The 16,144-nt window shown below is 37.1% G+C and overlaps 2 protein-coding genes across 3 annotated transcripts; one reads left to right on the forward strand and one right to left on the reverse strand.

Moving 5' to 3' along the window:
* Positions 1 to 2,045: 2,045 nt before the first annotated feature.
* LOC109034752 (cold shock domain-containing protein CG9705) lies at positions 2,046 to 10,258 on the reverse strand. Its single transcript, XM_019048057.2, has 3 exons — positions 10,001 to 10,258; positions 7,451 to 7,573; positions 2,046 to 6,050 (listed from the first exon to the last, which is right to left on the reverse strand). Exons 1-3 carry the CDS (start codon positions 10,249 to 10,251, stop codon positions 5,873 to 5,875), a joined length of 552 nt encoding a protein of 183 aa, XP_018903602.2. The 5' UTR covers positions 10,252 to 10,258; the 3' UTR covers positions 2,046 to 5,872.
* Positions 10,259 to 11,641: 1,383 nt separating this feature from the next.
* Non1 (nucleolar GTP-binding protein 1) lies at positions 11,642 to 14,624 on the forward strand. 2 transcript variants are annotated; one of them, XM_019048056.2, is made up of 2 exons: positions 11,642 to 11,827; positions 12,633 to 14,624. In XM_019048056.2, exon 2 carries the CDS (start codon positions 12,643 to 12,645, stop codon positions 14,569 to 14,571), a length of 1,929 nt encoding a protein of 642 aa, XP_018903601.1. In that variant the 5' UTR covers positions 11,642 to 11,827; positions 12,633 to 12,642; the 3' UTR covers positions 14,572 to 14,624. The 2 variants fall into 2 exon arrangements, with proteins under 2 accessions (XP_018903601.1, XP_018903600.1); XM_019048055.2 differs by having other exon boundaries at positions 11,643 to 11,827; positions 12,636 to 14,624.
* The last annotated feature ends 1,520 nt before the right edge of the window (positions 14,625 to 16,144 follow it).

Raw genomic sequence — 16,144 nt, forward strand, 5'->3', positions numbered from 1 at the left:
GCAGCGTCTGAAAAAAAAGAAGACTCGCGCCGCATTTGAAATGCCAAAATATCACGGGTTGAATGCTAAAATTATTGGTACCTATTGTATCGGAGTGTTCGAGTCAAATGAGTATGGTGCTTGCTCACTAATTTAAGGGGCTCCTCATATTGAAATTTATAGCAATTAACAAAAAAAAAACAAAAAAAAAAAAAACAGATGCTACTTCTTGGCGATGCACCTACCTTACTCACACATGAGAGTCTTTTTTAGATAATTTAAGATAGGCAATTTTGGACTTGCATAAAAAATAATGGAATTTTATGAGAAAAATCACAATTTTTCCTCATTGAACTGTAAAGTTGCTTCAATATTTTCATTGCATTGTGCTCCTTAGGTGTTCCTACCTTTCGTGCTAAAATTCTACAAGATGAAAAAAAAAGAAAAGAAAAAAAAACGGGTTGGTAAATGTTCTTATGTGGAAAAACACAGAGTGAAAAATGGGTTACATTTTGAAATAAAGAACCACTACATAGCTCTGGATCTTCCATAAAAGCCCCTTTCTGCAGGGGGAAACTGATGGCATATTTGCTGTTTCAAAAGTGACCCAGAAATAGTGGTTCCTTATTCCAAAATGTGGTTCAATGTCTTTTTGAAGCTTGCAAAAGTGAAATCAAGCTATGGAAGAAAAATTAATACCATTTAAGGTGATTCGTCAAGCTCAAGTGACGTGGTCGAACTGGCATGCGATATATCGCATCTTTTAGGTAAAAAATCTCGGCAGATTTTGAATTTTCAGCAAAAAAAAGGACGATAGCCCCTGCGCATGAGCCTGAAGAATCATTCTAAACCCAAAAATCGGCAAAATTCAGAGAAATGAAAACAGGATAGTGTTTGGAAAAAAACCTCGCATTCGATACCGAAATCGATAGCTGAATCGAATGCGAGGTTTTTTTCCAAACACTATCCTGCTTTCATTTCTCTGAATTTTGCCGATTTTAAGGTTTAGAATGATTCTTTAGGCTCATGCGCAGGGGCTATCGTCCTTTTCTTTACTGAAAATTCAAAATCTGCCGAGATTTTTGACCTAAAAGATGCGATATATCGCATGCCAGTTCGACCACTTCTTTTGAGCTTGACGAATCACCTTATAAGTACCTATGACATGAAAATGTAGGTCACCCGCAATTTCAATTTAAAATTCTTTCATGTTTTTATTAAACTGGTATGTGTCATATTTCTTGGAAAAGGAGCTAGGCAGAATTCTTGCATTGGATTTTTTAAAATTATTTTTGGAGGAGAGAGGGAAAAGCTTACCTCATTCAGTGCACTCTTTATACAACACCTGCTGTAACAAAAATTTCTCTAAAATGAAAAATGGTTCTGTCTATTGCCAATTTGATACAGACAGAGAGAGAGCACTGTATTATGCAAATGAATAATGATATATTATAATATCTGATGACTTTTTTATTTTTGGTGCATAGCTTGAAACAGAAATTTCTGCATATTAATATTTTTGCAGCTCTGGGCAAAAATTCTCTCCATTTTTTCCACTCCTCACAGAGCACACCTCTCCAAAATCTTAAAACTATCCGAAGAATTAAATGGACAAAAGAGCAGTCAAATGATGAAAAATTTGCATTCAAAAGACATTGCAAAGGAGTAAGTACTTGTGTTTGAAATTTTGTTCATAGGAGAGAAATAGAAATTAAATTTTCGCTGGAATTATTTCCATATTATCCATGGATTGATTTTTCATGGAAAGGCAAGAAAGATGTTAGCAGCAGATAATACTGATGATTTTTCTTGAGGAAAGTACCTTCATGAATAAATTATTAGCTGAGAAGAAAAAATCAGGTATCTCCTAAACTAGAATAAAACCAGGCTTTATTCATTACTTGTCAGTTTTCCAGTCAAGAATTAGTGTATTGGCTCAAAATTACAACCTTGTAGAAAAACTGACTCAGATCTCAGCTTCAAAATAAAAATACTTTCCGAAAGAGAGAAAAAACATTACGTCCTTAGGTATGTATGATGAGTTTCAAAGAATGACAATTGGCAAATTGATAATATTCGTCTGTAATTTTAAAAACGTACAGTCATTTAAATTTTTGGAATCCTTAACAAGCTTACAAAATACTATAAAAATAAAATAAAGGGAAGAATCCTGGAAATCGGAGTAATGTATGAAACATGTTCCTAAAAATTAAAATAAAAAGTACAAACATTTCACTTTGAGATTAAAAGCACAGGTACTAACAAGTATTTCCTTTAAGGAGCCGGATGAAGTAATTGAGACAACTGTATATGCTAAAATCGAAAAGAAATATTAATGTATAATTCATATTCGTTCAGCAAGAGCAAAAATAAATGCTGTACTTTTCAATTTATGGTTTATTTAATTCAAAATTCATAAAGTAAGCGGACTTGAATGAGCGATTTATCTTTTGTTTGAATTACCAAAGGGTCAAGAATTTTGTGGCAACTTCAGATGAAGCAAAAACGTTTCGGACCCTACTTCTTTGCTGACAATGTAAGAAGAGAAACGTCCAAAAAATAAAAAGCTGATTTAAGGTGTTTGTAAGTTTTGTTATGCATAAGAATACTGGAAAAACAACCAATTTGTGTGACAAAAAAGGGGTTGCATCAGTAGAAGTATTCATAATTTACACAAAAATTGTTAGTAATTACCTGACATCATTGAAGTGCCTCGTTGGAACATTTTAGGGAATAATTGACTTCAGCCATAATTCAGTCTAAGACTGAATGAATTAAGGTGAGGGTGCACTTTGAGTGAATACTCAATTCCATGAGGCATGCTTGGATGGAAGTTGACAAAAGAAATTAAAAAATATGGCTGAGAAATGAGATTTGTTATCCATTTTTCAAAAGTAGAGGACAGGTAAAACCCCAGATAAGACACTGCTTGTCCCCCAGCAATGTCATTCCGAGCACTAGGCTTTTTATGATTGGAAATGTGTTATAAATTCAGTAGATAAAATATCCTAAACATGTGGGTGGATTTCAGGATTTAATTTTTTGAAGAGTGTTGATGATTTCCCCAACGTCCATTCAAATTTCAGTCTAAAACTAATGTTTCATTATAGAGAGAAAAATCCCACCCCAGCACCAAATTTTCTCTCAAGGGTATTAAGCTGTTTGGTGCAACAGTATTTTCGACCAATCAGTTTTAGACTGAATATTGAGCGGACGTTGGCGAAATTACAGACATTCTGTTTATATGATTCGTTTGTCACACCGCAGTTGGTTTATTAATTTTTAGGTCTTAACTTTTAAGAATAAAATAATGCACTCCTCAAACCTGCAATCAACTTTTGATCTGAAAGAAGTTAACGGATGTCACGAAATGATCAAGACACAAACAGAGCTCGATTGCAGATTTTACAGTGAGCCAGAAGTGCATTTTTCCCATTATGTTTTTGTACATACTCCTTGTGCGACAGATGCACCCTTCCCTTAAAAAGAGCAGTCTCCTGAATATTCTAATGCATCATTCCTTGAACCTTAAAACTATTCAAATCCCCAGCTCAGCTCCTTCTTTTTCCCGGAATGATTGATTGAAACATTAGACAAAACGCCTGAGAAAGTATTTCCGACAGCCCAAATTAATGTACATGATGTGCTGCTGAGCCAATTACTTATTAACACGAAACAATGCAAAAAAAATAATAAATAGAAAACAGCAAAATGGAGGAAGATGAATTCTCTCGAATTGAACATACTCTAACAATAACACATGGGTCCACAAACTTCGTAAAATTATGGCTTCTAATAAAAAAATTTGAGCTTGTAACTTTGAAGAAGGAATGGAAAGGTACTGATCAAGAAGGAAAGCAAGTTGGTGAATAGAGAGAGCCTTTTACTTCGAGCTACAAACTTTTTAACTCATTTGATAAACACATTTTTAATGAGGGGGTAAGGCTTTCTGCCGAGAGTTTATGCATTTGAAAAATTTAATCGAATTTTGAATGGAAATTGTAGCAAGACAAAGGTGCGTACTAGAGTAAGTTCATTTTCTATCCTTTAAGAGGAGGAGAAAAATGGCACTTTGCTTCCTTCATTTTGTAGCTTTGTCATGGTAAAAGTTACATTTTCAAATTTCAGCTTACAAAATGTTGTGTTTAATCGATGAAATCACTTTAAAATATCCTAAAATTAAATGTTTGATATAATCCAATTTCTAACAACGAATAAATCTCCTTTCTTTCAAGTCCTTCAAGCTCCAAGGGAAGTCAAAAATTATGAGTAAATGCAAAGTTGCGACTCCGGGTGCATTCATTTGCCTTTTTCCGATTTCGCCAACAGTAAAAATTTTGGATTTAAAAACAATTTAATATACTTTTCTTAAATGCTGTGATAAAATTCTTCCGTGCGCTTCAAAGTTAAAAAAAATCTCATTACAAAAAAACTAAATACTTCTTTAAATTGATTTACAAAGATTTTTAATGAACATGAACTATGAAGTATTACAACACATGTGTGGTGAGAAAAGCAGTTCATGTCACATTAAAGTGAATATTGAATTTTTTCGGAGGCCGATTGGAAAAATCCATGATACTAATTTCTTATCCTAATTTTGACGAGAGCAAACTTAGGTTATAGCAATCATCAATTCATTGATTATCATTTTAGCGATAGAAATGTTACGCTACAAAGAATCACAAAAAAAAAAAAAAAAAAAAAAAAAAAATTGTCTTGATACTGATGGAAGCAAAGACCAACCAACATAAAAATAACAATTTAATGGTCAACAGGAGTATATTTTTTAGAGTTTGTGAATCAGCTACTAATTCCCCACACACTGAATTACAAAAGAAATGAGAAAGTTGACGTTACTTCAAAGCCACTAAAAGCTGTGAGAATAAGAGGCTCCTTTGCCAAGCCCGATAGATATTCAATACACATAATCATTTTAATGTACTTTCAATGGAGATGTTGCATGTGTGAGGAATTTGCGATTTGACTATTGATTCTTCAACTACTCTTTGTCGCCATTGTATATATGAAGAAATTACCCAATGACCAGCGCACACAGACCCTTGGAATTTACTCCGCAAGGCTAGACTGCATCTTCCCTTATTTCCTCATAACTCTAGGTATTTCATCTCTGCACGTATCCGTAAATCAATAATCAATCTATATACCCATTGGCACAGCTTTCAAATGATTGCCTAACTTTCTGCAAGAATCAACCTGGTAACGTACTCCTTCAAATCTATTGTTTTTCTTTCAAAAAATACCTTGAATGCAAAATTATGGAACAGGGTGTCACGCAATTGAAAAAGTGGTATCAGAGGGTTGGTCTGTAGTTCTTCTCCTTGCATTTGGTGGAAACACTACCGCATTGATCATAAAGAAGGTCCTCCTTAAAAACTAGGCTACATTCTTCGTGCCTTTATTTACAACGATTATGTATACAAATAAAATGGTAAAATAATTCAGAGACAGTACAACAATCATGGCCTGAAGTACACGGGCAATAAAAAAGGCTACTCTATGTGTGCAATTTTTCTCCCCTGGTACTTTATCCCTAATAGAAGACAATTTCCGTGTTTCCTATCCCTGAAGGAAATTACTGTAAAAAAAGTTTAGTGCTGGAAACCCTGAGAATAGTGGGCGAGTTCTCCGCTGAATAAAACCCGATACTTTTAGATGAGCAGTGTACAGCATTAATTAAGGGGTACTAGAGGCTAACAAAATGGATCAGAAGCAAGCCTCTTTTAGATCTCCCTTCTCACAATATGTACATCATTGACATTAATTAACCTATTTTAGTTTCACCAATTAAATAGTGTAGCACTGACTTGTAGCATGATGAAATAGAGTTATTCTTAAAATTCCCCTGAATTAATTTATACATACATCATAATTAGTGAATGCTATCAACAGAGGAGTCAAGATCAGGCGAATCCCATCGCAGGTGCTTTTCCGGAGTGAAATGGACAATATCTACATGCACAGCTTGACATTTTTCCATCTTTGGAGGGATTGGACATAATCTGTACGTAACTTCATCACCCGGCAGAGGAATATATTCTCCTTCGATGCTGAAAATAACATTAAGACATTCAGTAAGAAAGACACACACAAAACTTGTTTTTCTGGCGATTTCTGACAGTTCTTCAAAACCAAAAACAAGGACTTTCAACTTTTCAGGGTTCTTCAAGGAATTTTGATTGGTAAAATCAAGGCTTTTTCAGAGACAGCTAAAATTCTCACAAAATTTCAAGGATACGCAGAAAAAAAGCAAAAAAATCAAGGCCTTAAAAAGGCTCATTTTCTCTTCCTATGTATTCATTTCTTTTCATACCTACCTACATTGTGAGAAATCACTGAAAAGTGAAAACAACTCTGTCTGATACTTTAGAACAGTTCATGGCAAAAGAAAACAGGACTAGCCTCTCGAACTCGATGGTTTAAAATTGAAAACTTTGCAGTACATCAGAGCAGTTTCCCGAAATTCAAGAATACTTAATGACAGACTTTAACATTTTGTTACAAAATAAACTTGAGTGGGTGCATTCATAGACTTTGGAGGATGAATACCCTATGGAACAATACATATAAAATACATGCTCAGAGGTGTGATGAGCCAATTTGGACTTTTATGCTTATTGATCTACAAGTCATTTTTTCACCGTCACCATAAACAAAGAAATGTCTGGCTGTCAAAAAATTGAGTGAGGTTCGAAGCTACAGTGTGCTGCGCACTAGAGTACCTGTATAGTGAGAGTATGGACAGCTCGCTTCATGGAGGGCTAAAGGCCCAAAAATTTAGCCAACTTTTCCTCGAGTTATCTGAACCCGAGTCGCTGCCAACCTTCACATCCAGACTGGAAACTTGCAAAATGGAAGATAATGAATAAGAACCAATTTCCTCCTTGTTAATCATATCATTGTAACTAGATAAAAACTCACGAAAAGACTGCGATGTATGATATCATTTTCTCTTTGCTCAACAAGTTTTAGGAGTGCAATACTGTAGGCACGCGACTTTGGGTAATTGGAATTCATAGGTCGGCTGCCCTTTTGGGCCCTAACTTTATTGGCAGAGGCATTGGTGAAGGTCTGATGGATTTTTGGAGTTTCATAGCTGTCTACACTCTCGCTATACAGGTACTCTACTGCACACCAGTGCTTCCGCCGATGTACCACTTGACAATGTAAGAAACGCTGCCCGCAAAGCCGGTTATGTGCTCTACTTCTGATGCGTTGCAATAGTGCACACACACTGTCCGTCTTTTCCACTTTTCTCTCTTGCACCAGGAGAGGGGAAAAGTCATAGTGGGTCAAGATGACACTATTGTCAGTAGGACAGCACCTAGCATCTGAATGAAGGAAAACTTGAAGTGCAAGATATGAGTAATGCACTGATGCAGATAGCAAATAATACGATACTCAAAGTGAGGGCCCACAAAAACGAAATTGGAGAGGTAATTTGACTTACTCTGAAATATGGACAAAAATATCTTCTCCTCCTGAGGCAGGAGTTATGAATCCATGACCTTTGGCACGGCAAAAGTATTTGACCTTACCAGTTTCCTGGGGATTTAATAATGCTCTAGCAGACCTACGGACAGAGAAATTTATACATAAGTGATTTGATTATTGCCCAAAAATTTAAAACAAAATGATCTTACAAAAATTCATTGTGAAAAGCAGTATATATCAAATGAAGGAGATCTTGGTAGGTATTTTATTGCGTTTTTTTTTATTATTAAGCGTATAATTAGTATTAAGACCAAGTTTGATTATTATGATCTATGCTTATGTTCAAACTTATCAATCATTTTGTTCATTACCCTCTCTGCTATCTTACATAAGCTTTCATGTTCCAGGAAGATTTGCCAAGCATTACTTATGCTAGGCATATGGTTTCCTATTGCTGGAACAGGCTATTTTATTTTTTTGAGGAAGGAGGGGGGAGCAAAGTTTTTAGAGGTTGGTTCAAATAATTTTTAACGTTTTTTAGACTTTTTGTCTCTACCGACGACCCTTAACAACAACTTAAATTCAAGGAAAATAAAGTTTTAAATGTTCATAACCATTTGTTGCAATCATAGCTCACTAGACCACATTATATTCATGATAAATTTAAAGGACATCGCTGCCAAAAGATGAGTTCCCCCTAGATTTAGCACTTTTTGCATGGTCTACGGGAAGGACAAAAACATTTAATTACATCCATGCAGTAGACCCTACAAAAAGTGCTAAATCTAAGAAAAACTCAACTTTTGACGGCGATGTTTTTGAATTTATCTTGAATATAATGTGGTCTAGTGAGTCATGATGGCAAACAATGGTTATGAACATTTAAAACTTTATTTTCCTCGAATTTAAGTTGTTGTTCAGGATCTACGGTGGGGACTAAGAGTCAAAAAATGTTTAAAGTTATTAGAACCAGCCCTTAAACTGCAGACCGAGGACCCATAGCCAGTATTTTGGTTTCTGTGACTGACAATTCTTTCTCTGAATTCATATAGAGCTCTTGTTAGCTAAGTTAGTCAGTTGTTCACCTCTCGCTTAGAGATGGCTGCTTTTCACGTTTGAAAAGCAACCAAAGATTGACCTAGGAACATTAGCGCACACAGGTGGTGATTTAATCAGCGTTTTTAAGCCAAATATCTGATGAAATAATGCGATGTTTGATGGGGTGTTCAAAAAAAATTCTTGTTCATAAAGAGGCAGATACACTTGCGAGCTAGACGCGCACCTTGAGCATCGAGTAGGCCTTCGGCCGTGTTTGCCTATCTTCGTAGCCAATCAGGTTGCAACTGGCCACTCGTAGCTCACTCAAAGTAGGATTGGATCCTACTTTTCGAGTCAAGACGCGCGTTTAGCGCACAGGTGTATCTGGCCCTTAAGCTATGCTTAGGTACTGCTTGTTTTGAAATAACAATACACCCCTGTAAGACCAATCATCCCGTAGATAGGCAGTTTTATTCAAACTAAACAAGCTCCAAGTCAGATAATTGTTAATTTTCATGGCTCTGTCCATTGGGGCGCTTGGCTTGAATGACTGATATGTATGAAATAGAGTACCTTTATAGCGAGAGTATGGACAGATCGCTTGATGGAGGGCTTAGGGCCCAAAAGTGCAGCCACCCTTCTGAGCAACTTCTAACACACAAAATTTCACTGCCAGCCTACAGAGTTCAATTCTAACCAAGATGGCCAAGAATGTACATAAATAAGCGTTCTTTTGCAAAAATAAGTAAATTTATGCTAAAAGTAAGCCAAATACATGCTTTATAAACGGCGGTTCGTAACAATTGTATTTGTAAATCGCTCTGGACATTCGAAATTCATAAGTTGGCTGCATTTCTGGGCCCTAACTTTATTCGCAGAGGCATCGGTGAAGGCCTGATGGATTTTCGGAGTTTCACATCTGTCCATACTCTCGCTATACAGGTACTCTAGTATGACAGCCGTCAATTTTCACCAGCTCTCAAAATTGCAACAGCTATCAATAAGTATTCCTGTCATTACTACTGTTACTTGGAATTGTTTTGTTTGATCACTGTGAACCCATAGGACACTCCTATAGGTAGGTGATCCAGAGAAGCTCTTCCTTCATGTTAAGACTGGCAAAATCAAAAATCCTCAGAGTGATTTCGGCAAGCAGTACAGTTTCAAAAAACAATGGCAGGCTCGCAAACCTCTGTAGAAAATTGCTTGGACTGAAAAGATTCACCCATTAGCCCTTCTCATCTTGACGATGACACAAATGTACACTTTGATTTGGAAAGTTCAGCGCTTTCAAAAGGTGGTGAAGTACATCTTATCACATAGTAACGAAATTTAGTCAGCGCTGAATTCACTTAGTTTCCCATGCAAGGTCCTTGCCGACACAATGCACAACTGCTAAGCCAAAGGGTGGCCTCCGCAGGGTTGTACAAGACCACGGATGAAGAATGAAGGTCATTGTATATCAAAGAGGGTAACTTGTTATGTGATCAGGAATGTTTTAAAATTCAGGGCAAGATTAAATACGTACGTTGACTCAGTGCGAGTTCTCCTGGTGATAATAGGACTCGGCAGATGTAGTCTTGGATTTGGACTTCCATTCGGAGACGCACTCTGACTGTTGGGCTTGATGTTATCGGGAATTTTCAAGGGACTGGAATTTGACATTTTGAGAAGATCAATTGAGTGGAATGGAGCTGAAAATCTATTGAAATTAAGGTCGCAATTCACATCAGGACGCACATGTAAGCATGGAAAATAAATCCTTCTTCTATTAGACATAAAACCATTCTAGAGGAGGCTCGTGCCAGATGATGAGGGATGAGTTTGAGGATTTTTGCGCTCAGCAGAGATGTTTTCAGGAGCATTGGGGGAACTAGTTAGGAGGAGGGGGGAGAAATATTACCCTCTCCTGACTTCAAGAAATATGAGGGCTTTTGCTAAGTTAGCTGTGTTGCTAGACTTTCATTGTGGAATTTGTAATTCTACCAAAAATATTTCCATGTGAAGATGAACCATCAAGCTAAAAATTTAACTCAGCATTCGCACAAATTTATAAATTTTTTTTGTGGCACAATGGTACAACTTCTGGGAAACATCCTGTTAAAGGTAACGAGGCACTTAGCATATTTCTTGAAAAATTTGCTAAAAAAATATCTTTGCACATTTCTGCTTTTGATAACTTATACCTACAAAAGTACATAACGATCCAAAAAGTGGTGAATTTTACCAGTCAGGCATCAAGGGGTGAAATATGGGAGCATAAATATAGCATTAGGTACCTAAGATGACATTTGAATCAGTGAGTTCGAAAATACACCAACTCGGAAAAAAAAATTTTCAGGAAACACCTAAAACTTCGCAGCGGGCGAAGAAGTTAGTTTAATAAAAACTTTTTTGGTGCCAAAGGACGCAAGAAGTACTCTAGAGACTTTAACGCACCAAGTTTCAGATACTGATTTTTCATAGTCTGCCCTGAAAAATTTATATTTTTTGACCTGAATAACGCTTGAATATTTATATAACTTGTTGGCACAAGGTATACTGAACCGAAAAAATAAAACCGCATCGGATAGTCGCCCGTTTCCCTTGATCGGCCAAAAATTGGTATTTCCATGAATGAAATTCTTCGATTCTTCCCTTTTCCCGTCGCCGTTTCGAGCACTTCCGATTGCAATTTCGAAATATCCTTTTGCGTGCAGATGCTTCTACTTATCCATAAGTGTTACTAAACCGTAAAAAAGTGAAAATCGAAAAAAACCCGTGTTGGAGTGTTTCCGAACTCACTGATTCATTTTACATTATTGGAAACATCGACTTTTGGTTGCAGAGGAGAGAGGGTTGAGGCAGGGTAAAGAAAAGACACGCCTTCAGCTTATTTGATACAGCCTGACATACATAAAGAACCGTATGACGTATGAGTATGACGCTCGACGTAGGGGTGGTTGCGCGTTAATTTTACTCGAGAATGGTTTGTGTTTGCAATCTGAAACGCTTCCAGACATAAAATTTTGTAAAAATTTGCTTGCGTTGTGCTCATCTCAAATTATTATACTTTTATTTGAATAGCGCGCCAATATGTGTACCTATTATATCACGACAATGGCTGTTTCGCCATCAGTCACTCCACCAGTGCTCTGCCACCTGCCACCTCTTCCTCTAGCACATTGTCTGTGCACAATGTTTTTCCTTTCCTTCTTGCACGTGCTGTGGACGTAAACTACACAATGTCCATCTTGTCCATCCAACTTGATTTAACTCTATGGCCAACTGTTTAGTTCATTCTTTCCAAAATTAAGGAAGCTAATACAAGTCCTAGGTTGTGAACCAGTTTCGTACTCATCTCTTCAACAAACAGGTATTATTTTCCTTTCATTTTCAGTGTGCCCCATTGTGAAGGTACCCTAACCTAGCCAGTTTCAGAAAATTTTCGGGGATTTTAGAAATTTCATGGGTTTACATGTCATTCTGAAAGCCCTGTGATGACTGTTGTGAATGAAATCACCAACTTATTCTCGTACATGTAAAGTAGAAATGCATTACGCTCTCAAGCCGAACAAATTTTGCACGCCTGGAACCCCCTATGATCAATGGAGGGTAGCACTTCTCTCTTGCCTCAAATGAAGATAAGTAACCCAAAAGCTAGAGCCAAGAGCATCATCCGTAAGTCTAACAACAGCGCTGAAAATTTTTATCAGCGGCTTTCTTTATGTCTCCATTTTTTGTCCCGGAAGTTGGAATTGCTGCGTAAGTTTTAAGTTCTGGGTTACTCTTTACGCTGATCAATGCTGAGTTAATATTTCTAAGCTGTGGTTCAGGTATCTCATTTTTGGTTTCTCACATTACGGTCTATTTTGCCCTGCTACCTCTTTTTCCAAAAGAGGTAAGAACCTAGACCCTCATGAGTTTTAGAGCTGCAGAGAAGTCATGATCTCCCACACCTTGATTTGGTCCCGGTACCTCTACTGAGGTTGATTGTGGCTGATTAATTGACATCACCACCAAGCTGAAAGATAAGAGTCTGTGAGGATGTGTGGAAATGAGCTTTGCTGGTTTTGCAGGGGCGTTAATTGGGAAAAGTATGGGAGGTGTTAATCTCCCCATGTGTTTTTTTGACTATTCTTTAAGCGGATTTAACATCAATGTTTTTCTTTCTTTTCAAGCAGATCCAAAATGGCGAGCTTCTATAGCTTCAAGAATATCACGAAGGTTCCTTCGGCCAAGGAGTTTTACAACATCATGCTGTCCAAAACTCAGCGGCAAACACCAACTGTTATTAGGAGACACTTCAAAATTTCTCGGATTCGTGCTTTCTACATGCGTAAGGTAAAACACTGTCAGACCAGAATGAATGAAAGGCTGACTCAGATCATAACAGAATTCCCCAAACTCGACACTATCCATCCATTTTATGCTGATCTTTTCAATGTGTTGTATGACAAAGATCACTACAAAGTTGCCTTAGGTCAGATAAACATAGCTCGGGGTCTAATAGATAATATTGCCAAAGACTACGTTCGAATGCTAAAGTTTGGCGACTCTCTGTTCCGTTGTAAAAGACTAAAAATCGCAGCCTTGGGTAGGATGGTCAAAGTAATCAAACGGCAGAAACCAAACTTACAGTATCTTGAGGAGGTGCGGCAACACATGGGACGTCTACCTATTATTGACCCTCTCTCCCGAGCGATAATTATCTGTGGCTACCCTAATGTTGGTAAATCAAGTTTCATGACCAAAGTAACAAGAGCAGATGTCGATGTTCAATCTTACTCTTTCACAACTCGCGCTCTGTATGTAGGTCATATGGACTACAAGTATCTCCGTTGGCAAGTGATCGATACACCTGGAGTCTTAGATCGGCCTCTGGAAGAAAGGAACTTAATTGAAATGCAAGCCATCACGGCTTTAGCCCATTTACGAGCAGCCATCCTTTACTTCATTGATATAACTGAAATGTGTGGTTACTCTATTAAAGAACAGATCTCATTGCTGGATAACATCAAACCCTTATTCACCAATAAGCCACTCTTCGTTGTATGCAATAAAATAGATCTTGTGAAGCCAGAAGATTTGAACCCTGAAGCAAAAGAGTTATTGAAAGGTATTGAAGATAGGGGAATTCCTATTTTGTACATGTCAACAATCAGCGGACAAGGTGTAATGGAAGTTAAAGAAGCAGCCTGTGAACGGCTGCTTGCACATAGAGTAGAGGGCAAAGTTAGCGGTCGAAAAGTTGATTCTATTCTAAATAGACTGCATCTTGCAGAGCCAGCCAAGAGAGACTCAAAGGAGAGACCTGCATTTGTTCCAATGGTCACCGAAAGAACAGAACCCAAGAAAACAGCTCGAGAGAGGATCAACGAAATGATTATGAAGAGAGTAGAGGAAGAGGAAAGTGACACCTATCACTATCGCACGATAGACTTGACTGAGCACTACGACATTAATCCTGAATATAGAACTGATATCATTCCTGAAATCTGGGATTGGCATAACATCGCTGACTACATAGATCCTGAAATGTTCCAGAAATTGGAAGCATTGGAAAGAGAGGAGCGGTTAAGAGAAGAAGCTGGTTACTACGCAGTTCCTAAAATTGAGAGGGATGAGATGAGGGAAGAAATTAGGAAACTGGCGGAACAAATCAGAGAAAGAAAAGCTATCATGCGGCAAGAAGCTCAGTTAAACAACAATAGAAGCCATCCAAGACCCACCCCAGTTCAGGCGAGAGGGCGTAGCCTGGAAAGGTTCAAAGGCGAAATGAAGAGAATAGGTGTAGAGGTGGACAGTGTTTCTGCAGATGAATCTAAAGCCAACAAGAGGAGTAGATCAAGATCATTATCAGCAGCACCGGCCAAGAAGGTCAGATTTGAATCGGAAGTCAGGTCTAGATCAAGGAGCAGATCAAAACCAGCGAGAGACGAAGCTGGTGTGGATGATCCGGAGTTGAAACTGAAGCTGAAGAAGATCGCAAAGAAGGCGCTGAAGAAGAAGGTTGGTAAGATGGGACTCAAGGGAGAGGCTGACCGGTTTATTGGAACGAAGAATCCCAGACATCTTTTGGCCGGCAAAAGAGGAATCGGTAAAACAGAAAGAAGGTAAACTGTGTAATAAACTACAAATACAGTCTATAAATATTTTTGTTAACCTGACAATATTTTCTTCTTTTCTTTTTCTTTCATCCCTAGTTTACAGTTGATGCAGGTAGGGGAATAAGATAATTATTCCTTTTACAAAAAAATGCTTTTTAATTCAAATCATTCATGAACAAATTGCCAGACTAAGCAAAAAGTAAATAACCTTTAGACTAGCTCTTTGACAAAAGTTACTAGGTCTATTCAAAATTATACTCTTTTCGCTATTAAAAGAAGTTCATTTGACACTTAACCTTTCATTTTGAAAATATTTTAGGAATAATTTTAAGTAATACATGAGACTGGTTTTGTGAAAAGGGACCTCATCTTCCAGAGGAAAATTTTCCTAAACATTTTGCAAATACATATAGAGGAAGAAAATCTTGAAACTGGTTCAGGTTGGACCCTAAAATCTCAAAAATTGAAAGAAGTATTTTCGAGAAGCTCTAATCGTAGGACAAAAATTTCTGGGTTGTGGAAAAATTTGGTTTGTGTGCTTGCGAAAAGTTCAGGAAAATTTTCTTTCAGCTTAAGATAAAGTCCCTTTTTGCAAATCCGATCTCATATCAATATCGATGGTCAAAGTGTGGAAATATGTATCTTCACTGGGATGTTTCATTTTTCCGCTTTGCCTTACCACCACTTCAGTATTTCCTTTCCAGAAATCAACCGGATTGTCATTATTGATCGTAACATTAATAAGTCACCTGAAAGATATATATTTATTCCTTCAATTTGAGGGACTAACGTTAATTTCAAAGCAAAATTCAATTCTAGCTTGTATTTTGATGATACATAACCTTATTCAATTGAGGGGTTTGAAGGATAAAAGCGGTTTTTGAAGAATTGAGACATTCATGATTTCAAGTGAAACTGGTCTTAATGCATACTCTGTGAAAAATTCGCTCCCAAATTCCAATCTCTTCAATTCTCTTAGCATCTAAAGGTCACTTTTAACTTTGTTTCTGCAATAACGATTCATGTAATTTCGAAACTTAGAACATGTATTTCTCGAAATAGCAATAACCAAACTTATGCATCTTGTTCTCCAAGACCCTCGAATTGAGAGTTCACTTCTTGGTGTTTCCATCTCCCTCTCTTCCTCTAGAATTGAAATCTGCCTTCCAAAAAATTTCAAATTGACGAGTGTTCCACAAACATAGATATTGCAAAATCAAGTTGCTCTTGTTAGAGACACCCTATGCCTGAGAGACCAGCTGACAATACTAAAAATGCCATGATGATGAAAAGACCAGATAAAAAATGGAATTCAATATGGAAACAAATTAAATTAAGTTGGATCCAGCTTTTGTGCAATGCGCTCTGGGTACGATCATTATAGTTCAAATTCTAATCTTCAGGTGAATTATCTTGGAAAAATCGAAAATTTAGTCTGTAAATAAATCATTGAAAAATATTCTTGTCAAAAATAATCTTCCGAAGTCTTAAAACAAAATCAAAAGTACTGTTTCCAACTAACTGTCGCTATCGATACATTGAAATCAGTTGCAAAGGAAACAGTACTTTTAAATTTATTTTAA

The sequence above is a fragment of the Bemisia tabaci genome, chromosome 6 (genome assembly GCF_918797505.1).
Source record: "Bemisia tabaci chromosome 6, PGI_BMITA_v3".
NCBI classification, from domain to species: Eukaryota; Metazoa; Arthropoda; class Insecta; order Hemiptera; family Aleyrodidae; genus Bemisia; species Bemisia tabaci.